The sequence below is a fragment of the Condylostylus longicornis genome, unplaced genomic scaffold (assembly GCF_029603195.1).
Source record: "Condylostylus longicornis isolate FDR11 unplaced genomic scaffold, ASM2960319v2 ptg000040l, whole genome shotgun sequence".
NCBI classification, from domain to species: domain Eukaryota; kingdom Metazoa; phylum Arthropoda; class Insecta; order Diptera; family Dolichopodidae; genus Condylostylus; species Condylostylus longicornis.
The window spans coordinates 14,050,764-14,077,332 of record NW_026578009.1 but is presented as its reverse complement, the minus strand read 5'-3'; the positions used below and the strand labels follow the sequence as shown (position 1 = coordinate 14,077,332).

The window sequence follows — 26,569 nt, the reverse complement described above, 5'->3', positions numbered from 1 at the left end:
ATAAGAAATACTTTAGATATTATATGTATGTATGTATCTACATACAATTTTTTTAATAATAGTGTTTATAAGAAAAACGATTTTCAATCGTTGTTTTATGCTAGGTACCTATTATAACTATAGTGAATATGCCCCGAATATTAAAAATCATAGCTTTTCATTGATTCCATTGAAGACGTACAAACATAAATGTTAAAAACAAATTCATACTATGAATATGTTATTGTAATGGAAAAGGGGGAGGAACATCATATAGGTACCTAAGTGTATAAAATATAAAAAGTAAAATTAATGTTTTACTCTGTGTAATTTGTTGTAATTATAATTAATAAATTTTTACTACTGTAATAAATATAAGATTTTATTACAATCTCACAAAATATTAATGTTTTAAGTAATTTTGGATGTTAAAAAAAATTTTGAAACGATTTTCGTCTTATTATGACTATTATTAGTGTGAAAATACGTTTAAATAGATATGTATGTATGTATATGCATGAGAGCCTAAGAGTAATTAATAAATATTTATGGTATGTGTATTACGTACAATATAAAATTATTTTGATGGCTGCAAAATACAAATTGATTCGATGTTATAATATTAAGGCTCGATATGTCAGATACAAAATTTTTTATTACTTTGATTGAGAAGAAAATTTTTATTTAATAATCCACAAGTTTAGAGAAAATATTACAAAGGCTAGACATATTTTTCAGTGATTTTAGACTGAAATGAAAAATATTAAGATGAGAAGCATCAAAAATGTGCTATTGCTTTCAAATGAACCAAATTTTTATAAATACAATTTTGTTAAAAACCAAAACGCTATTATCAACAATTGCAATAAATACTTTCTCTCCTAATTATTCGGACATCTGAAAAATTTTCCATTGCTGAATTTTTTTCCCTTTCACTCCTATAGGGGGAGCATAGGGCTAGTGCATGACATCATAGACTATGTCGTGTCCCAGTTTCAGTTTTAAATAGGTAGGTGACTAGCCTGCCTTAGTTTTTTCTTTTATATTTAATATTTAAACTTATTAATATTTATTGTTTATTTTTCTTGATTTTTTTAATATCTAATTAATTATGAATATGTGAAAACTACTTGTATACTAAATTTGTTTTTTCATAAGTATTGTATATTAAAACTATAATATTGAATATAATTTTTTTAGTGACCTAAGCGAGGTTTGAACCCGAGAACCTTCGGTTAAAGGACCCGTGCTATAACTATTACACCAATGGTCCATTGCTAAATAGTACATACATATTAATAAAATTAAATAAAATAAGACACAATACCCAGTTTCGTTCTTATCGCCACAACTTTTATTATATTTTGCCATCTTTAAGGTATTGAATGCAATCTTAAAGGTTTTATATGCAATATGCAAACCTTTAATTTTTAATGTTCTTACTTTGCATTTTGAATTGTTTTTCATTAAATTCAAATCGTTTTCTGCCTTGATACCTCCACTGGAACCTTAAAAAAAAGCGAAATTTCCTGGAAAAATTTCAATTAGAATCGAAGCTAAAAAGCGCCGAACGTTGGTTATCACCAGGCTCTAAAATATTTAAAATAATTTCATAGTTATAGAATTAAATTAAGAATTCTGAAATTATTTAAAATGCAAAAGGATCAAGCAATTTTTGTTACTTTTCAAAATTATAATAATACAATCCAACAATGCTTCCAGCTTCAATAAATTTTTGCTTTCTCTCCTGGATTACATTCTCTCCCGGACAGATTATCGCATATTGAAAATATTCATAAACAGAAGGTATTCCCTATATTGACGCCCGAATTGAATTCTGCAGACATTTTAAAAACTTGTCTTTTTTTTTATTCAAAATTACTTCCGAAAGATTACTCAATATTACAAATATTTTTTTTAAAGGAAACCTCAAATATTGTTTTTATTTTTTTTTAAATACCGCCTTCGAGGCGAAGTTTTCAATTTAAAAATAAGCTCAATTAATCGGAAACTCTCGATACGCTTGGCATAATAACACAAGCAACTTGAATATTTCCGAAATTTTAGTAAAAATTATTAATTACGTGAATGGGCACGAAAAATGTAAAAGGAAAATCTTTAGTAAAAAAAATGCCATGTGCCACAGTTTTGCCCCTTTAAAATGAATAAAGACTAAAGAAAATAAAGGTGAAAAATGGAATTGAATGGAAATGAAAAATGCGTTTTCATTTTTAATATATTTTATTTTTCCAACATTTTCTTTCAGAATTTTTATTTTTTTTTTGTTTTTTTATTTCTTTTTTAATTTTTATTCATTTGTTTTTTTTTTGTTTATTTTATTACACATTTACAATTTTTTTCTTTTTTTTATATATTTTTCATTTTATAATTTTAATTTATTTTTTTTATATTTTTTATTTAATTTTTTTTTATATTTCTTTTCTATGTTTTTGTTTTGGTTTTCTCTGCATTTTTATTTCTGTTTTTGTATTTCATATTTGAATACCTATTTATTATGTAATTCAATATAGATCTGTTATTTATTTATTTAGCTATTTATTTTTTAATTTTTTTTCATCGTATATTTTATATATATATATGTATATATATTTTTTGTTTTTTTTTTTTTTGAATATTTTTTCTTGTAAATTTTTTTTTGCTTTTCTTTCTGTAAAAGTTTTTATTATAATAATATTATGTTTGTGTGTATGTATTATAGCTTGTGATACTCTTTGAAGAAAATACAAAAAAAAATATTAAAAATAATATTATGATAAATAAATAAATAAATTTAATTATAATAAAATATAAATACAAGAATGTATTCCACGTATACATAGGTGCAATTGAATACAAGTTTTGTTATTAATATTATAAAAATACACCATTAAGGTAACAAAACTGATTCGATTTCAAAACAGTATTTAAAAAAAAAGAAGATATTAAAAGTTTTTTCGCAAAAGTGCAAAGCGTTTCGGCATTATACGAGTAGAATCAGTGAATCTGGAAAATTTTCAATTTAAAGTTCTCTTTATAGTTCCCAATAACAAAATTTTCTTAACTAACATTCCCTAGACTTCAAATCAATTGCGTATTTCTATACGTCCAAATTTTTAAAGTTTGTTTTTTTGTTGAATTTGACAATTCGAAAGTTTTCAATCGAAAAGGACGCCATTTGTTTCCACCCAGGATTTAATAATAAATAAGAATCCAAGCACTTAGTTCACTTAACTTTTTTAAAATTTTTGTTTCAAACAAACAGATATTTTTCATTTTGAGTTACAATGAGTCATTTATGCAACTTACCAAACGTACATTTGCCTGACGACACCTACCCCGTAATATAGATAAACTTGATTTAAAGAATAACAAATTGGTAGAAATTTCTGTTTTTTAATAATGAAAGAAATACTAGAATATAGAAATTGAAAGAGGTAGATGGAACACCTAATTCTTAGCGCCAAAATGAAATTGGTTTTGGCAGCTTCTTGATTTGTGAAAATTTTTGTATTTTTGAGAAATTTATTAAGAAATTTCTTTATAAGAAATTTTCTGCATCCCAAAATATGCAAATCGTAATTTATAATTTCCTCATAACGAAAAAAATATGTATAATATTTTTCATATGCAACACATACAAATTTTCAAAAAGAAAATGTACTACACGATAAAACGTGTAAGAAAGAATGACGTTAAATAAGAAAAACAATATTATAAATTAGGCAAATTGTCAACATTTTAAGAATGGAAATCTTTAGAATATGAACTACTTCATCAAAAGGAGAATTTACTCTAATTTTGTAATAATTACATAGAGTTGTTTGTAATTTAAAAAATTGTGTTTATGGGTTTGGAAGCAGGAATTCACGGTTAGTGAGAGTTTTCAGAGTTTATAAAAAAAAAATTAAAACAAAACCACTTAGTTGGTATACTGATTATTTTTTCTATTAATATTGTTGAAATTACATCAGTGAAATTCTAATGACTATATTAATTATTATATATTGTGTAAAACGTTCTTGAAATATGGTTTGAAAATTAAAATGAGTAACTAAAAAATAAAACAAAAATGTAAGAAAATGCTTTATTTTTTTTGTATACAATTTTTTTTTAATTTATTTTTTATTTTTGCTTTTATTTATTTGAAATTTTAAATTTAATTTTTGACTTCTTTTTCTCTTTCTTTTTTTATATAATTTTATTTCATTTTTTATTATTATAACAATTTTTATATAGAGAACAACTTGAATATGAAAAACTTTCTTTTTCAAAAGTTGAAATTTTATTTTAATATTTTTATTTTTTTTTTCTGTGTAGGTACATTAATAAATTTATGTTTATTATGGAAAGGATTAAAGTATAAAACAATGAATGCTTTTAACTTATTTTAAAAATTTTTACAGTGGTAATTAGAATAGGAAAATCCATTTTGGTTTTTAAAATAATTTTTTATTCGAACATTTTTACAGACCGCATTGCATACAATAACAACGGTTATATGTTGGCGAAATTAAATATTTTCAGCGAGATGTCACTCTGTCGGTTTTGTCTGCGTGTGTCTATCTCCATTTCGGCTGAACAAATTTTAATTCATGTTTATATTTAAGTGTAGTTTTGTTTTCTCGTTAATTGATTTTGGGAAACTTTGATCAACTTGACTAATCAATTATTTTGAAAGAAATCAGATGTACCCAAATAAACTTTCATTATAAGGGCAGAAAGAGAATTTATTAACCAGTTAATATTTGCTTAATCCATGAAATTTTAATATTTAAACTCAGGATGTCAACACAATGAAATAACAAAATTTTTTGGGACTATCAGGGCTTGTAAAGTTAAGTTAATTTTCTCCAGGAGTCAATTTTACATTTTCTACCACATATAAGGAACTAATTGTTGGATTTTCGTGTATGTGTTTCGTTTAGTGAAATATTTAATAAGTTAAAAAAAGCTAATTTAATAAGTAATTTAAGAGTTACCTAAATTTTAAAATATTCACAAAAAAAAACCCGTCCATATATTTTACTGATAAGTATAAAATTTAAGACTGAAAACTAGTATTTCTTTCTCTATACCATTAAATTCATTATGAAAACGATTTTTTAAATGAGTTATTATATTTTAAAAAAAATTTTGCATTATTCGCTAAAAAAACCCAAAATTTTAATAATTATAATTTTAAAGGTTAGTCATTTCGTTGTAACAACTCTATAATTTCAACGAAATAACTAAATGCACGAAATTCGCAATTCTTTATCACACATCAAAATTTAAATTTTTTTGAGGAGAAGCTTATAAGTCTTCATAATATAGGTTATATGAAAATGTGAAAACATGAATATATGAACATAATAGTTTCAATTGATATCATTTGCACCTCTTTAAATAAATTGTTATATTTCTTTAATTTGTTTCTCGCGCCTAGTGGTATGGAATAGAATGAGATAAAAGAAAATTATTACCTTCACGCCAAATATGATAAAACTGTTAAAATTTTTAAATCATTTTGAAAGAGACCGGCCAAATTTCAATTATTCAACTCATTTTTTTTTATTTGTTCAAGGGTAGAGATGATTTGATAGCATTATTGTAAGGTTAACAATTTGTTTACATGTTTGTCACATGAAATAGAGATTTCTTGTGTTTTAATTGCCGAAAATAAACACATGGTTTTATTTTTCCCATAGTTTAATAAAACTTCAACTCTTGATTTGTTTTTTTCTGCTTATTTTTCTTTTTATAATTTGAAGAAATATTTTTCATAAAAAAGTTAAAATTTTTGTTTCTTTTTTTTTGTTTTTTTTTTCTTTTGATAATTGTTAAATAATTTTCTCTAAACTTTGTAATAAAAATAACGTCAAATATTTTTTAACATTTTTCCTTATTTTTTTTTTTTCTATGTTTATTTTATACATTAATTCTCTTTCTATGCATATTTAATAATATACATATGTGTATGTATATTGTGTTTTTGTATATATATTTATTTATACATATATTTTATATATATATATTCAGATTTTAATGTTTTATTTTATATGATACAAGCGAGAAAGTAAGTAATTAGTTTTTTGTTCGATTATTTTTCATTGTTTTACATTATTGAATTTTTTTTTTTTTAATTTTCCTTTTAATTATTTTAAGTCTTAAATACCATTTATTTACCATTTTCTTTTTTAATTAATTTCATTTTATTTATAAACTATATGTGTTTCATTTTTTTTTGGTTTTGTTTTTTTTTATATTTTATTAGTAAATTTTTCATCTCTGTTTGAATTTTTTTTTATTTATTCTCTTAATATTTAAATATCTAATATTTTTTTTATTTTATAAATAATTTTCATTTTTTTTATTTTTTTTTGTTTTTTTTTTTTATATTACACTTTCTTTTTTTTATTTCCTCAACATTTAAAGTATTTTTAAATTTTCATTTTTACTTTTTAAAATATTTTCATTTTTTTTTTATTTAATATGAATTATGTATTTTTTTTTTGTGTTTTTTTTTTGTTTTTTAATAAAAAATATATTTTTTAGATTAGAATTTGTATTTTAAACCAGTAGCTATTAATTATTTTATTACATATAATTTTTTTGTTTATATTTTATGCAAAACTGTTATTATACGTACCATAGGGTGTTTTAAAATAAATGCTTGTATATATGAAGTATTCATTTGTAAAAGGCGAAATAAGGACCATATCCTTCGCTCTGTACCAAGGAATTGCCAATAAACTTTTACGTTTAATATATTTAAAATGATTGCATTGCTGGAATTAGCTGAATTGAAGAGGCTGTAAATTAACGATTTGATTAAAAAGAACAAAAACATTGCACCAGTGAGGAGAAACAATCTTCAGTTCATTTGTTTTGAACGCTTCATTCTTTTCTACACATTCTTGTACATAATGCTTCAAATTTTGTATCACTAGTACCTCTGAAATTGTAAATTTGGATGGATGAGGCAATATTAAATACACGATACGAATAAAGTTATAAGTATTGAAGGAGTAAATCACAAAACCCTTATTTTCTAAATTTTACATAATTGTAATATTTATTTAATTTTGCGTCAGAAATCATCTGAAATATTATTTCATGTAAGAATAGAGCAAATAATAACGAAAATATTGTAGTTAATCGGGACACATATTTGATTAGAAGATTTTCAACCAATTTAAATCAATATAGAACAATATTTATTTTTAATTTTTGGAGTAGCCTTTTTGAAAAAAAGGTTGTAATTCTACCTCAATCACTGAAATGAATGGAACTGCATAGCGAACGATATATTTTGCTTGAATTAATAGAATCAAAAATGGAATGGCTGGTCAATCGACAACTAAATACAAGGAAATAGTTCTGGTTTTAGCGAGAGACCAAAACAGTATGACAGATGTTGATCATTCTATGCTAAGTACCACCGGCAACCAAAAGATCTCAAATGGTGAGCTACATATTTTCAACAGCGAGAATACGCATATTCCGATCACCAAAGTAATCAAATGAAATATCACAATTTCAATAAATTAAAAATTCTTTAAGAATAATTATTATAATAGTTTAATAATTATATTCTAAGAATCAAGTAACTGAATAATTTTTCTAAAATTAATTCAAAAATTTTGTTGAATTCCAAAAATTAAAATCGATTATATGAACATTTAGGTTACTAAATCAATTTTCTGTTGAAACAGTTTGGAATTCGTTAGCAAATCTTTAACATTTGCACATAAAAGGTTTTTTTTACAATTAAAAATAGAATTTGCATTTGCCTAATTGAAATATTTTAAAATAACAAAAAAAAAAAAACAAGTAAATACCTACATTTATTTAAAAAACACCATTTTATTTATAAATATTCTAGTTATCCATACTAGTACAGGATATTTTAATAATGGAATTCAGATTTTTAGAAAAATTACATTTATTTGGGTTCTTTTTTATTTCCTATATTATAATATTTAATGTACGTATATAAACTATGTATACTTTTCGTTTATGCTGTTATTTTCAACAAATATAGTGCATACGTTTATTTTTTTTTTATAATTTCCTATTTTTTTTCCTGTTTTTATACAAAAAAAATAATATTTTTTTTTTTGAATTTCACCAATTCATTGAATAAATTAAAATAGAAGTTCAATTATTTTTAAAATGAATTGCGGTTTTTCAGGATAATATAGTAGGACAAAAATATTTGTAAAAAATTTCAACTTGCTTAAAAAATAAAACTTTATCATTTTTTTGTTTTCTTTCGTTCTTTTAATTCAATTATTGTTCAATTTCATTACTATAATTTTACAATTGCAATTACTCTTATCAGTTTCAGATATTCAATTATAAAAAAGTCGAAAAGAAGGCATGCTGGGCAGGGAAAAATTAAATTATACAGATGTATAGATATTAGAAACATGCCATTTTACTGTAATTAAGTTTAACAGCTTTCATGTTTAAATTTCTGAACCGATTGGCTCAAACGTTTACAACACTTCTATTTTAAAAATAAATCATTTTATAGGGAAGCGATCCTATTTAGTTTTTGATAGAGAATTTTTTGTAGTATTTCGGGTATAGACATGTCAAACTATACGAATTTGACAGAGTTATGTAAATTAACTAATTTAAATTATCAAAATATTTTCGTTATCTCATTTATTTGTGAACAGTTGAACAAAAGATGAACAATTTATTTTTAAATTGTAGTAAGAAATCCACATAATTATTTCTCGAATATTAGAATAAAAGTACAGTACCTTGAATTAGTACCTTACAGAAGTACAGTACAGAATTAGTACCTTGAAAAAATAGGCGTTTTTTTTGAAAAAAATAGGTAAATTTATTTTATGATTCTGCATTGAAACTACAATAATATAAAAATTTACGGAAATCTAAGAAAAGTTGGATGGTTGGAGGAAATTATAACTTAAAATTTTTAACAATGAATTAATACAAAATTAAAAATTTGAAAAACCTAAAAAATAAAAATTACGAAATTTAAATTTTTTTTTAAATTACAACACTTTAACGTTAATAATAAAGTATTTTATAATAAATTTTTTATATACAAAATTGAAAAAATTTCATCTAGTCTTTCATTTAATTTATTTTATTATTTTTATCTTTTTGTTTTAATATTATTTTTATTGATTTTTAAAAAAATTAAATTAAAATTTTTTTTTTTAAATTTTATTAAATTTTTCCCTTTAACATTTTTTCTTTTTATAATAATTTTAAAATTCTTTTTAGTTCTTACAATACAACATTTTAAATAATTCTATAAAATAAAGGACAATAATTTACAAGTATAATATAAAGTTAATATTCATTTTTTTTATATACTTTTATTTTTTTAACATTTATTTATTTTAATAATAATTTTACTACAATATTATTTTGGTTTTTCTCGATTTTCATTTTTCAACTTTTCATGTTTTTCGTTCTCTTCACATATTCTACCTTAATAACCCTTATAATTTCTTTTAGTTTTGTAAAAAATTTTCTTTTCTTTCCTCTTGGTTCTCTTTAAACGCTTGTATAACCTTCTTCTAATATTATAATGTACCTAATATTTGTAATTTAACTATATTTATTTATTTACAAAATTTTTATTAATATTTTTAATAATATTCTTAATTAGTCTTTTTTATTTTATATACCTTTTTAATTTTTAACTTTTTTAGCTCATTTTTTTTTCCTTATTTTAATTACTATAATAATATTTTTAAAATTATTTATTTAATTTTAATTTTTTTTTGGGTTTCTTTTTTCATTTTTTTAATTATTTAAATTTAAACTAATTAAGAAATTCTTTTTATCTAATATCTGAATCTAATTTTATTAGAAATTTTCTATAATTCAACCAATTATTATATTTATTTATATTTTTAATATTATTATTTATAATATATTTAAAAATGTATTTATGAATAATTAATAATAGATTATAATTAATAATAATTGTATTTAAAATTAATATTATATTAATATTAGATTTGTAATAGTAATTAAATTTAAAATTATTACCGTCATAATTTCGATTAATTTTTAATTTATTATTCATCATCCAACATTTATGATAGTCATCACACAATAATAAATTAAAAAATTTAGATGGTATTAAATTTAGATTTTTTATTTTAATATCAATAATACAGCTATGATAGTCTTTATGATAATAATTATTATTAATATTAATATTAGTAGTGGTTGTTATGGTAGTTTTATAATAAGTATAATTATCAATTGACTTATTTATTATACTTTTTTCATTATTATTAATATTATTGCTATTTTCATAATTATTATATTTTTTATAATCATTATTATTATTATTATTATTATTACAAATATTACGTTTTATATTATTAGTATCAGCTTCTTGAATGTTCAGCATATTTAATTTTATTTTATTATTTAATTTATTATAAGATTTTATTATAACATATTGATAATTGATATCATTATCAAAATTATTACTTTCTCTTTTATTAGTATAATTAATTGTATTTTCAATAATTTTAGGATTTTTATTATTTTCTTTATTATAATATATTATATAATTATCATTATTTTTAAATCTAGTAATATTATTAGCACTACAATTATTAATACTATTATTTTTATTATTATTATTATTAAAATATTTATTATTTTTATTAATATTATTGTTATTAATAATATTATAATTATTATTATAACTATAATCATAATAATTATTATTATTAATATTAAGTTTATTAATATTTTTCATACATGTCATATTTTCTGATATATGATTAATAATATGTTGAATTTTTAATTGATTTTTATATAAGTTTTCACATATTATATATTGTTGTTTTATATTAAATATTATTAATCTTATTAAATTAATTATAAATTTAATTATAATTATTTCAATAAAAATATATTTAATAAATATATTTAATAATATTGTTAGGATACAATTTGATTTGATGGAAAATAATGTTGATGATATTTGATAAATACTAATGTAGATAATAATATTGATAGGTAAACTAATAGGTAATGGTTTGGTGACATCCGATGATGCGCTTGGCCCGCGCGCTGCATTGCTGCTGGGAACTCCCCTGGAAACAGAATGAGAAACACCTATTTAATTTAATCTTTATAACTGCTCTCTAACACAAGCATTGGTTGTTTTTATTTTTTTTTTATTTCTTTTTTTAAAATTAATTAGTTCTGTGTAGTTTATTTTTGTGTTTTATGTACGTATAATGATTTTGGAATGATTTTGGAATTTAAATTAATTTTTGGCATGTGTTTTTTCGTTTTATATAATTTTAATTATTAAATTTCACCTAATCCATAATTTAATTTAATTGTAAGATGCATCTCACATTAATCCTTGTTAATTTAAAATATGTTGGTACTAGGAAAACTTCAATTTCCAGCTATAAACTTTATTTAAAAACAAAAATAATATTTCTGCTTCAAAAACCCGGTAGAGTCAAAAGATTAACCCTTTTAAATTTTTTTTACTTGTAGAATCATTTCTTACTAATTAATCACTAAATTTATAATTACAATATTGAAAATTCATAATTTAACATGCTACAATGTTATTAGTATTATATTAAAAACTTACCATTAAGAACATGTACAGTTACACTTTTGCTTTTGGCATTGGACGGGTTACATTGATATTGCCCGGAGTCCGATGGCCTTGCATTTTTTATTAGTAGAAATGATGTTGTTGTTTCGCCTTTAATTGTAACAACTGAAACACCACCTCTTGGTGAATCATAGTTAATTATCTAGAAAATAGAACATTTTAATGATTATAAAAATTTGTTTATAAAGAAAAATTTATTTTTAATGCTTTATAATTTCAAATCATAATATCCCTTTCAGTATCTAGGTAAAACCAAAGGAATCTGACAAGAAAAAGCTTTTTTCCATGAATCTGGCTCGGAACCGAGTAAAATACATGTTTCGATTTATTAAGGGATCCTGCATATAAATATTTTAATTTTTAAAGGCTTTAATTCTAATATCAAAATGTCGCAATTTCGGAAAACGTAGGTTTCTTAATTTTTTCATAACAAATTTCTATCAAAATAGAACAGTTTGTGTGGAATTTCTTTGATATTTTTGTATAACATGATTTAATTCGAAATGTATTCAAATATTCAAAATTTTTTCACAAATTTTTTGTTTAATTTTTTAATTTGGTACATAAGTTGAGAGGAACGTTTATTACAAAATTCATTTTGAATTCCATTAAGGTAATTTTTGATCTCCGTGCGGAAAATGTTTAGGGTACAAGTAAGTTAATATTAATGTACATTAAAAGCAATTAAAAACATCGCATAATAAAATATGCAATTAACAATTTTTCACCGTAGAGAGATAATATTTGGAATAGAGAATTTTATGTAGGTAGTCCAGATAGTTTCATTCAAAACTGAGTTAAGTTCGATGAAATATTCGACGAAATTTTCAAAATATTTAATATTGATATTGATTTTGTTAATTTAATTTTTGTTAGAAAACTTACCGCATCATTGTGATTCCAGAATATATATGCAGGTGGTTCTGGTGAATTCATTATAACACACGTAAGGTTTATTGTAGACCCACTTTCTATATATAAATCTGGCGCACCAATAATTTCCGTTGATGGTTCTGAAATTAAAAAGGAGTATTAATTATGCATTAAAATGTTTAAATTTTGTAGATATGTGTTTGTATATTATATGTATGTGCATATATTTAAGTAAATTTAGTACAGGTAATTAAGAAAGTTTAAATTTTTAAACTGATTTTTAGATATCCTAGAACGCCTATAAAAAGTTACGTTAATAATATTTATAGTGCAATAATAGTAGGTTAAGTTCCCCTTTCTGTGGAGAAAAAAAAATTTCATCTTCATCATTTAATGACTCTTGACATATTCAAAATTTGAAATTTTGTTAATATACTTTGTTAGATAATTTAATTGCCTTTACGTTGGCTCAAGAGACAAAATGATAAAGTAATTTATTTACTAAGATAAATGTGAAAGTCTATACATGAATTGTCTTGGATTTAACATTTTATTTTACTTTATGTTTAATCTTATTTATTGTTAATAAAATATCACAGATACGAGATTTTTAATACAAGAAAATACTCTCAATTTTATAAGACATATTTCATTTAACAATTTGACCAATAATATCCTTACCCTCATCCTCTTTAAAAATTAATAAAAAAACTGTGCCCATAGATTCCAAAATTTTAATGTGCCGAAAATCTCAGAGCTTAAATCCAATTTAAAAATTTTTTAAAAATTAAGTAAAATTCCCGGTTTTAGAAAAGTTTGTTAAAATTAATATGTGCAGGTGCGGTAAAATTATTTGGTTTGCAGTCTCTTTTGAAAATCACCACTACCCCAGTGTTGTAAGAACAGGAACTATTATCCCATTTTATTTAAGTTAATCTTTATTTTTCTGAAATTCTAATGTTAAAATGTGATAAAATTTAATGTTTTTAAAAAAATTTTTTCTTTACGCTACTTTAAAATTTAAAATTTTTCCGATAATTGATGTAAATATACATTTAAACATTTATGGGATTCTTGCATGCACAGGTGAAAACTTTTATGTACTAAACAAAAAAAAATATGTTGTTTTTTCAGAATTCTTATTCAATTATTCGGCATAAACCCCGCATATTAAATAAATGCATGCATTATAAATATTTCGTGGGAAAATTGGAGGTTATTAAATTTCTTTGTTTTTAAATAAAAAATTTTAGTTCATTTTTACGAATTATAACTTAATACTCAAAACACTTATATATTTTAACACTAAAAAAATTTTTTTCTATTTATTTTATTCATAAAAGAGATTGAATAAAAGGATAATAAAATATTTTCAACCTTGTAAATGAAAAGGGGAGAAAAAGTATGAAAAGAATTTCCCAAAAAAAAAAAAGAAAAACAAAAAAGTTTTCAAACATAATTTTTTGTTTTGTGGGATAAAAATTTCCAAGATACGAAAATCACAACTTTATTACTAACTATATGTTATATAATTCCTATATTCCAATACGAGTAAATCCTTATATTGATATGCTCACACCCATATGCATGGATAAAATAAAATTAAAAGTAATAAAAAATTATAAAATTTGCAAAAACAAAATTTCTTCGTAAAATCACATATTATAGTTTACGAGTACCTACTATAATTCACAAAATATAGAAAAAGGAAAACAAATATGCAACTCCACTTAACCCAAATATTTATGTTAGGTTGAAATTTTTCATCTAATGTAAATTTGTACACAATAGTTTGTATTCCAAAAAGTCTGTAGTTAGATTTTTATTTTAGTTTTGCATAAATGTACAAACATACATAAATACATAATATTTATACATAATGCATGTAAAGGAAATAAAAATATGAGTATAGATATTCGTTTTGATAGGGTCTTTTAATTTTTGAATAATTCAGAAAATTAATTTTAAAAGTAAGATCATACGGATGTAAAACGGAAAATCAGGTGATAAGTAGAGAATAAAATAAATTAGTTGTGAATAGATTTGAAACTTAAATCCCCTACCAGTGCACTGATTCCTTCAAAGGTTTTTGGTTCCAAGAGAGGTTTACTAATTCCTTTTTTTGTCTCCACACATCCCTTTCTCTTTATCTTGTACGACCACGTGATCAGTACAATGTAACGCGATTATGCAACCCGGAAAATTTATAACATAAACTAAGCTGCCTGATAAACCCCGACCGATAGATATATCAGAAGTTAACCCATCTTCTTCTAATACAACCATAACATAATATAAAATTAGATGATAAACTAAAATGATTAGTATGACATACCTATGATTACAAGAACGTATACAAAAGATCTTTTGGCACACTATTTTTTTACATCAGTAAGACCATGTTGTAGAAGAAATTCTTATAAATTGTAATAAATTGGAGTGCAATACAGTTTTTCGAAACAGGTAAATTGAAATTTGATAACATTTAAGTATTGTTTTCTTTAAATGTTCAGAAACTTTCATAGAAATAATTATGATGCTTCTTCGTTTGCTATAAACATCCTGTATTTTTGTATTTTGTATTAAACTTTTTTTCATAATATCGTGCTATGTAGGCACCTATAGAATTAAAGTCAACTATAATTTTTTGTTTCTTTTTATTAGTTTCATGTGCACATAATGCAAATATCTAAGGCACATTTTACTTCCTATAGTGCATTTCATATTAATATGTATGTAGTTCAAAAACTAAAAAAAAAAGCAAAAAAAGAGACACTAAAAATAACAGTTCCATAATAAGCCATAATAACATTTTTATGACATACACAAGTACAATACAATGTGCAGTCTGTTATAGAAATATTTACACTAGTATGTATATGTACAAAATGAATATACATTTAAGCTCTATAGTGGTACTCTTTCCTAATTTTATTGTCATATTTTTTTTCATTTTACTTATATTAATAATAATACTATTATGTATGTATGTGTATTGTATAGATTTCATATAAATCTAAATACATATTCTCATATCTTATAATATTATTTTAAGTATGTGAGTAGTATGTATAATGAATCCATATTTTATGAAATCTTTTTCATTTCGTATGTCCTTAAAATATTATTTTTGAAGTCTATTGGGAGCAATTTAAAGTAGAAATGGGTAAAGCAGTTAATTCAGTTGACTTCTTTTTTAGTTGCGCTCTAGTTTTTCTTTTTTTTTGTTTCTCGTTATTCTTATCTTTTTTTTGTTGTTTTTGTTATGATAACACTGCATTAATATACTTGATAATATGATAAAAATGAAAATAAGTATAATTTAAAGTTATTTTAGGAAAAAAAATTTTATATGCAATATTAGAGAGTGTATTTCTACAAAGTGTATACGAGAAAGTAGATTTTATATTCGTTTCGGGGCCCTCACAATCTAAATTTTTTCTTAAAAATGGAAGTAAAATTATGATTTATACAGTCGCAAACTGTTCCTGACAAATGATTTTTTTAATAAGAAAAAATTAATAAAATATTTTAAAAATTGCATCCTAAAAGTATGCAATTTTTAGAGATATGAAAAAAAAGGTTAATTTAAGAAATAGTATTCAATTGAAAGCCTTATTTCAAGCAACTTAATTTTAAAGTTTAGATTTGATTTCAAAAATGCAATGACAAAAATGAGTTATTTTGCGCGTGGAAGATTTATAGAATTGTTTAAAAATGGCAATAAACAAAGGACCGATGTACACATTTTTTGTAATTCAATTGATTTTCCTTAATATTATTTTCGCTGAAAGTTCTGGTTTGTCTTTTAGATATTTAAATTTAGTCTTTCCTTGTAATACAATAGACATAATAAAGCTATCAGAGTAAATTTTTGTACAATCTCTATCATTATTCCTGCGACATTCTCTCCTCTAATGTCACTCTCATTACTGTTCTCTACTATATTTCTATCAATTTATACCGAAGATTATCTCCAAGCTGTAATACTACTTTAAAATATCGAAAAAACATATTGTATTTTCAAATTGTCAATGTTCTTTGCTATAGTTTTATATGTATATTGTACGTATATGTGTACATATACTAAAAGAGAATAGTGCATCAATACCGAATTCTAACGATTTGACTTACAATTTATATAATTTTTATACAAATTTCGATGGAATTATATTCCTACACCCTAAACCTATTTGACAACTTGTACTGAGTATTCTTGATACCATATAGGTAAGGTACAACTATTTTATAAAACGTTTTTATAAAATTTTAAATGTACTTGAAGTACACTTTTAAATTTTTAATAATTTAATAGTGTAGATTTGTGTAATTTTAATTAATTTTTTTTTTCTTTTGTGTGTTAAGAGTTGTTAAAAGAATGGTTTTTATTTAGATTTGTAATTATAATTTCTTTAAAAGAATATCTCATGAATGTTTAGCATATTAATTAACATAAATTAAAACAGTATTATTAGAGTGTTAATTAAATTAATATTTTGTTACCATATTACCTAAATTATATAAAAGTATAACTAACATGTCGCTATAATAATACTACAACATATCTTTTGTTTTATTGTATAAATTAAAAAAAAAAATTTAATTTAAATAATATTAATTAAAGCAGTGTAAACTCAAATTTATTTCTTTTTGGTATAATTAAATTTTATATAATATGTAAATATGCTCTCATAATATTATTATTATAATCGATAAATTAATACTTAGTAGTAAGATAATAAGAATAAACGATATAGAAAAGATTTTAAATAGAATTGAGTTCACGCAAACTGTCAAACCAAATTTAAACCAAAACATCATTGACTAGGGAATTCGTGATTTGAAATTCAGTGACTGAATTTATTTCGAGTATTTTTATCCCTTATTAAATATAAGGGATCGTTTAAGAAAATATTTAGTAATAGTAGCAATCAAACTTATTTAAATAGCAATTGTATGGGCCGTAAAATTGAAAGCTGAATGGTTTCTTATATCAGTGCAGTTTCATACATGAATATCTTTCGTATCAAGCGTTTATTTATTTTAAATGTAATCTACAACTCCTTGAGCTCAACAATGCAAAATATTTAATAGCAGGTATAACAAAAAGGAGTTCTGATGTAGGCCAGCTGTAGTAGCAATTATTAACAAAAAATAACTCAATATTTGAATGAACGCTCCCAAAAAAAAATCTGATGTGGTCAGCACATAACCGACCGCATTGTATTATGTCTAGTCAAGTGAAAGGGTTACAGAATGTTATAAAAATATCTGTTAAATACTTCATTTCAATTTTTAGGACATTAGTAAGCTTATAGTTAACATACCTAGAAAAATGTAAATTTGGCTCTTAGTAGAGTTTCGCTCTGTGCTACCCGAATTCCCTGAAATGCTCGCCAGTTCACCAGAACTCAAATATTAAATTTCAAGAAATTCCATAAATTCGTTCCGTAGATATGGTGAAAAATGTAAAATCGGCCCGCAAATCAGTTTTCGAGCCCTGATCTTTCCAAAAAATTTATATGTTCATTGTTTTAATACGAGGAATGCATGTATTAAATTTCAATGAAATCGGTCAATTATTTGCCTTTATATACGCAAAAACGTATATTTGGCCCGTAGTAAACGTCCAGTTGCTGATGTCTGATTTCTTCCAAAAGTTAGGAGTTTTTGCGGACGGTCAAGAAAAGTTTATATATGAAATTTCAAGTAAATCGGTTAAATACTTTCTTCAAAATGTTCAAAAAAGTAAAACAGGCCCGGTAAAAAGTGCAGTTCCCGAGGCCTGATATATCCCAAAAGTTGATCAATCCGTGCCATGGTGGAAATAAACTTACATATAAAATTTCATCAAAATCGGTTCAGCAGAACTTGAGATACACGCGTGCACACACAGACCGACAGACCGACAGACCGACAGACCGACAGACCGACGGACCGACAGGTTGCTAAAAATAGTTTACTTACACTTCCCTACTATGGAGAAGTGCATTCCCACCGAAAACACGATATGCAAAATTTGTTGCCATCACATAACCTACCTATTGTTTACACAATACGGTCGGTAATTATAGTGAAATTCGTGTGTTAAAATTTGTAGGGCCACTAAAAGTCCAAAATTTGTTCAAAAATATTTTTGCAAATTGGAAACTTTTGCATGAATTTTATTCAAATTTAATAATGTTTTAGATTCATCTAAAAGTCTAAAATCAATAAGCTTAAAATGTTATAAAAAGTACACAGGTTTACATAGATATCCTTTCTACGCTCATATCGTTTTATAAATTATGGAATGAGTAATTTATTTTGGTATAACAATATGTTTTTGTAAATATTTTCAACATCATTTAATATTATGTAAAATTTTTAAGCTTAATGTCATACAGTTACATAATAATTATATTTCTTGTTCATTAAAAATTTTACATATTGTACTAAATGACTTTGAATGTAGGTTACAGTTTCTACTTTTGAATAATGTATGACCTAACTTGCTGACATTAACTCTAATACTCTTATATACAAAATATTTATTTTTATAGCCTTTTAACTATATTTCCATCTTAAATCTTCATTTACGTAATTATTTTGCCATCAATTTAGTAGGTATCTAATATCATTTGAAATTTTTGAACCAAAATACATTTTAACATTTTTAACATTTATTGTTCCAACTAGCAATTTACAATATTTTTACATTAATTATGCTTGATCGGTTTTCACCTTACAACTATAATATAATATACATTTGAAATTTTTCGACGAATTTACTAAAATTTATGGGAAGATATGTAAGATTGCGGTGGGCGTCCTGACGGGAACTATTTATTGAGAAAGATGGCTAAGAGACTGGGCATTTCCTCATCGAATACTTGCCGGGAATGCCAAGGTCTATTTTACCTTTTACTTTTTCGATTAAAATTAAACAATAGGAATTTTTCTCTAAAATTATTGTATTTCAATAAAGACCTTTTAAAATTCATTTTTTAATTAAAATAACACTTTTTGAAAAAGTTTTGGTTAAAGATTAATAGTGATTGATAAAATCACTAGTGAGTGGTTTAAATTAGAGTTTAAGACACGCGAAACAGATCTGTATAAAAACTTGTTCAAGTTTCAAAAAGTTTCATACAAAATTATCACAATAAAGAAAACCAGAAAAAGAAGAATATGGAAAATTTGAATATTTCTAAAATTAGAATGCTTGTCATTCTGAAAGTACACAAAATATAAAAAAGTAATATTATGTCGATTTTTCGAGCCCTTTCAAAAGTGTTTGTCCGAAGCTATCACCTTTTTCAAAATGCAAGTTATATTCCAAAATAGCTCTGCCAAATACAAATTTTGTGAAAATTCGTTAAAATTCCTGGTATCTCGGAAATTGTTGATATTTTTTGACATCTAGTCTAGTCATGTATGATACATGGGTTCACTGACTGAAATTATATTCATTTCGAATGTAATTTCTATTGTCTTTTAATTTCCATTAAAAAATCGTGCCAGATCTTAATCTCAGGATCACTAATGTGTGTTTAAAAGGCTAATATGAAGATAAAGTTTATTATCTTCGCGGTAAACACTTGTAATTAATAATGAATTAAATATTTCGATAGTTATATTACCTAAAAACAAATAAATTATATACATAAAAACTTCCTACTTATTAACACATTACTTATATAATTACTTATTCCTACATAAAACTTTGCACTAATTCCCAATATAGAAATGAAATCAATCATTTAAATTGAGTTCATTAATTACTATGCTATTTGAAGGGCATTTACAATATATACTTGTAAAATAATAAATTATTGAGCTGTTTTCCCATTAAGTCAAATCAATAAAAAACTTATTTGAATAAGATATTAAGATCAAAATAAAATTTATATTTTTATAATGTTTAAGCATAAGATAAAATTTATGGTCTAATAATAATTATAATAATGTCAAGTTGGTGGTTGGAAAATGTACGTAGTGTTAATTATAATTGAAATAAGGTTAAGATTCTTAAATAACAAAGTTGAGCTAAACAAATGGTTTGTAATTAAAATAATGTTTTCGAAAAGAACCTGTGTACTGGATTATTAAAACTACTTTTATTTAAATACCAATATATATCAAAAATTGCATAGATTTAGGTTGTGGAATGTATGCAATCTTTGAAATAAAATAAATTAAAAAAGGCGGTAACGTAATACTCAAATTTAAGTGTTAATCGACTGATATAATAATATTTTTTAACAGCACCACTGTAAACTTTCTGTATTTATAGAAATTTGGAAAAGCTTGAAGTTTCGGAAATATTAGGTACCAAAAATTCAAATTATACAAACTCCAAGAAGCGATAACACGAGAGAAGGTGGAGGCGGAAAAAATTTTTCTTCCAGCGAAATAAGTTTCTAGTAAATTTCTATTTGTATGTAAAATTTCAGTTTTCTATCTTCAAGGGTGTCGAAGATTTGTAAACGGGTCCAAAAACGGACGGATGGAGAGTGAAACTTATGTACAAGCAAATATATGAATATTATAATAATAATATGTAGATCATTATATCACTGATTCTATTATTTAATTTCTAACAGAAAATTAGAAATTAAAGAATTTTCTATTATTTTATAAGTATGTCAAAATTTAACTAGGTAAGTATATATGTATGTATGACTGTTCCTTCTAACAAATTTCATTTACGTTCAATAAAAAATCAAAATTTAAGGCAACATTAAAACAATTTTGCTTGAATTTGACTTAAAGTGTTTTATCTTCGCAGAAATGAATCAAGTACAGAATGTGCCAATTTATTACATACATATGCTTATGTTCAGTAAATCAAGAATAATTTCGAAATTTGCATGAAATTCATATGTAATTGTGCTAATGAAATTGACCAATATAATATTTAACTCTGTTAATTTTACATATTGTTTTCATCATATTTAATTCAAAACATTCATCACATTCAAATTTTAAGAAAATTTTTTGATATATATATGACATTACATACGCAACAGACACCATACATACGATTTTTTATTTAAAGAATTTATAAACAATAGACAGCGTTTAATATTAAAGAACTGTAATCAATTTCTTAATTACTGGTATTACAAAAAAAAATCTGCTTTCCTTTTTCTGTGTAAGAAATGAGTTCATATTTAAGTTTTCATAATTTATGACCTCGGTAACATCAAATATATTTATTTATAATCAATATACCCATAAATTTTATTAAAAAATATTACCATATTATAAGATTATAAAATATAACTTAATTTATAATATAAGAAAATATAAATGTTTGTATATGCAAATTTCACTCAGTATGAAAATTGTCATAATTTTGTATAACACAAAATTATTAACACTATTATCACATATACGTTATTTATGTATGTACAAAGTTTGCTAACCTATTTGATATTATTCAGTTTTATTGTCATAAAATATTAAGAAGCAGACTATAATATGAGAACTTTTTAAATAGGTAATCTAGGCAAAGTTAATAAACAAAATCATCTGCATTTTAAAATGTACATTCTAAGTTTCATTATGGCTTAGACAATAGTGACGTTGAATGTTTATGAAGTTGACAATAAATAATAATAATATTAAGAAGATGGAAAAGTCAATATATTTATGAATAATAAAAGAATCTGTTGCACACCCTTTTATTCTACAATATTAGAAAAGAAACTTAAAATTTATTGTAAAGTGTTATTACAAAGTGCCTAAATATGAATTTGAGTGACGGAAACTCGTCACATTATGTGGACTGTTCATTTTCCATAAAATTTATTTAAATTTTTTTTATATTTTATTTTGATACCTTTTTTAAAATCCTTCCAAAAAATTTTATCATATTTCTAGTCAGAACTGAAATTAGTTTTGCGTTTACACGAAAAACATGCTTGTGGACAGTTGTTGAATGTTGATGATAGGTAGTTGAATTTATTAAATTACCTATTAGTCCAAAATATGTAGCACAATATCATTTGAAAATCACAAAATATGGAGTAGAATGTTGAATTATAATGCCCACTTCGCTTACATTACATTACTTTATTCTTAATCAGTATTGATACCATATACTGACCATATGTCCAAATAAAATAATATTATTGACTAAGATCAAGTTTTGTGGAAATAAAAACTGTAGTTAAGAAGATGTAGGAACCCTTTATCAGCACTGTTGACATTTTAATTAAAAAAAAAAATTTTTTATACAATACACATGACCACATTATTATGCAAAACTAAAATATATTTTAATATAACGATATTCGTTACTCGTATGTGCACAATATATAAAACAGTTCAGAATATACGCTCTCATTATTTCAGTATAAAAATATGTGCAATTTTCCATTATACCATATTATTATATCTTTGACTTGATAATATTTGTTGCAATTTATATTCATGGAATTTATAACCATGCCTGAATATATTTTGATATAAAAAATTTTTAGGGCTTTTCCAAAAAAAATTTCGAAAAAAACTTCTTATTTATTTCATTCTGTCCGTCCGTCCGTAGATATTTTTACAAAATTTCTACATCCTTACAGAGGAAAGTAAAAATTTGTCTTAATTTATGCGATTGACCGTTGAATTCAAGTATGAAGCTAACACCTCTTTCAATATTTTTTCGTCTCATCCTAAATATATGCAATATTTAAAAATTTTTGTAATACGAATGAAAGTAATTTTAATAAATGTAACAGCTTGTTTTTAAAAGCAATATTTTTCTACGTTGAAGGGAAAATGCTACTTTACAAACCAATGGCTTGACTCTGCTTTATTATACGTAAGTATAGGTAGGTTTGTATATAAGAATTATGAGAAATTTTACGACTTCGCTTTTATTTTAATATTAATGTGATTTTCGTACAAAATATTACAATGGGGTACATTATTTTCTTTGATATCCTTGTAACATCTTAAATAAAACAAAATGCAATTACAATGTTAAAAATTCATTGAAATATACCGCAATTATTTTCATATTGTATAAACATTGATTCTGATTGCCTCAAATATAATATTATTATAAATTATTTATACATATACGGCAATAAAATAATAAAAAATAAAACAGAATTATAATGATCCGCTCATTGTTGAAAAGTGAATTTAATAATGTTGATAATTTACTTCATTTATTTAATAAAACAATAAAATGAAACAGGGTTTGAGTATTATTTTTATCAGGATCGTCATAAGCCTTAAACAAAATATTTGTTAGAACAGACCTGTTGGTGGTTTTTTCTCAACAACTTCCTAGTAATTCAAATGGATTTTTCTGTATTGATTTAAAAAATGGATTAAATTTAAATAAAAGTTCGTAAAACATTCTAAAGAAAATTTTACTGCTATTTGAAAGCTGTTTTAATTTGCTCTATTTGCAAATATTTGTGGAAGATATTTTCGTATTATAATAAAAAACAAAATTTTGAAGCCTTAAGCTTGCGGATAGTTTGTGTTATGGTATAACATAAAATATAAAAAAATTTTTCCAAATGAGTCGAACAAGTTTGTTAAAAGTATTCGAAATCTTGTTGTGTGTCATAAAAATAAATTTGGACACATTATTTTAATTCCTCTTTTTAGTTCGAGTTTTCGTCTAAAGAAAATTTATATTACTTATTTAGTTGCGTTCAAATATTATTTTATACATAAATCAAAATTTTTAAAACGAGAAAAAATAGAGTTGATCGTGTGAACCCTGTGACACCCGTACGAATTCGTTATCTTATGTGCGAAGAAATATGCAGCAGCTGACTATGGGACAGACTATGATTTTAAGTTGTCGTATCACCATATTAATGTATGCAAAATTTCAATATTTTCTAAGATATGGCCAAACTACTATTGAAGTTGTATGGCTGCTACCAGAAAGAGCCAAGCAATTTCAACGACTTTTATCAAACACCTTGGCTTTACTAATATATTTATTTGGGCGAAATCATATTCAATTTAATTAGGGTTCTGGCATTTGCTATAATAAATCATTTGGTGAACTTAGCTCAATTAGGTTTTGAGTTATCGTTGAGACCGACGGACGGACAGACAAACTAAATCGAGTCAGTATTCGACCCTGATCAAAAATATACACTTGCCAAATGGTATAGCTTGCACATATAAACAAATACACGGTCAGATAGCTTGCACATATAAACAAATACACGGATATAGAGTTAATAACCTTTTAAATGAATATGATTTTCTTCATAATGCATCTCTAATACTTGCTCCAAAATATATGGAACCTTATTTATTAAAATTTTTACCGACTCCATTGCATACAACCAAAGACATTATAATTGTATTTTTAAAGCCTTTGATACAACTTTATTTCACATTTTTGGGTCTATTATATATAACGAAAAAATCAACGTAACTTCTTGGAACTTAGTTAGTGGATTCAATGTAAAAAAATAATTATTTAGGCGTGCATTAAAAATTCCCACAATTTAGCAAAAAGGTTTAACAAAAAGGTTACTATAGTATGTAGTTATATTTGGAATCAATGGTTAAATGATATTTTTAGTGTTTAACTATTTCGTCTAACTAGTAACAAAGAACTTTTTGAAAGTTTTTAGTATTTTTTTATAAAAGTTAAATATTTTCTTTAAGTGATTGAAAGTTGTACCTATTCTCAATAACCGAATTGTTTCGATTGATTTTGAGGTAGATAATAATATACCTTCATAAATCATAATAATAATATACCTTCAGCATTGCATCACGAAATCCAATTTCACTTTTGCACAAAATAACATACACATAGCATTTATTACTTTACTACAGCAACAATTTTTGTTAAACTGTACATAAATATTAATAATAAAATATTTTAACAGTTACAACAACATTTTACTTCAAATTTTTCTACTATATTGTACAAGTGTAGTGGCTTTAAGGATTCGAGTAGAAGAGTTATGAACGTAGCAGAAAAGAAGAAAAACAACAAAAGAAACAATGGTCATTTTTCATACAATGACAAAAATTGGTTATGTGGTTGGTTCGTTCCTTTTCTATTTAAAAGTAAAAATCGCTCTAGCAACCTAACATAAATTAAAAAAAAAACGCAAAGGTAACTGAAAATACTTATGTGGGTATAGAAAGTATAGGTATAGCATAAAATAGAGCGAGTTTTTTTTGCAGCAGCAGCAGTAAAAAGCAATTTTCCCTAGGAATTATAAGGGTAACTGAATTTACAATTTTCATTATTTTTTTGTTCTTATTTCTTTCTATTTTGTTTTTTCTATATTCCGGTTATAAAATTCCTTTATTGGTGTCGTACTAAATAAAAAAAAAATTATTTGTTGAAAAATTCCTTTAAAAAAATGTGTTAAAAGTCATAATTTTTTATTCATGACATAATGGAGAGCACATATACAATACAAATTATAATCCTTATTGTAAATGTGGTAACAAATACAAAAAAAAAAAACAGGACCGCATAGAAATGAGTGAAAATAAGTGGAGATCGAAGGATGGATGAGGGTAAGTGAAAAAAAAAAGAGTTTATATTATTAAAATTTATAATAACATAAGGACTATTATTGCACAACATAAACATCTGAACATTAATATTACGTACAAATATTGTACTCGTATATATGCATACACACAAGGTAATAAAATGATAATTTATGTACACGTATGCGACTGCATAAAATAATAGTTATAATTTACTTTATTATTAGCTAGATATTATTAACATAAGAGTATATTTATTTTTTTTTATGGAGATTTGAGAACGATTTGAGGAAAAAAGAAGTAAAACCTAGAATTATTTTTTCATATCTTTGATCCCTTTAATTTACAATAATAATAATAATAATATATTTTATTTTCTCCAGTATATTTTAATATGTTTGTGTATAATATATGATTTTGTAATAAATTATTAAAATTTCTTATTGTTAGAGTTACTCTCAAAGGACATTTTAAACTCTTTAATTAACGATAAAATATATGATATAGTCTAATAAAATTCATGGGACGCAATAATAATATAAAAGCAATGTTCGCATTATAATTTGCATTTCATATACTGTAAATTTTTGTAACCCCATT

At 23.7% G+C, this 26,569-nt stretch overlaps 1 protein-coding gene across 1 annotated transcript in view; it reads right to left on the bottom strand.

Moving 5' to 3' along the window:
- Window positions 1-10,787: 10,787 nt before the first annotated feature.
- The window catches only part of LOC129609931 (DEP domain-containing protein DDB_G0279099-like), a 118,178-nt gene continuing 102,396 nt past the window's right edge, over window positions 10,788-26,569 (bottom strand). The window contains exons 5-7 of the mRNA XM_055522221.1: window positions 12,500-12,627; window positions 11,588-11,756; window positions 10,788-11,069 (exon numbers count right to left, since the gene is read on the bottom strand). Of these exons, the coding sequence (XP_055378196.1) occupies window positions 10,915-11,069; window positions 11,588-11,756; window positions 12,500-12,627 (452 nt within the window). The 3' untranslated portion in view covers window positions 10,788-10,914. The remainder of the gene's footprint in view (window positions 11,070-11,587; window positions 11,757-12,499; window positions 12,628-26,569) is intronic.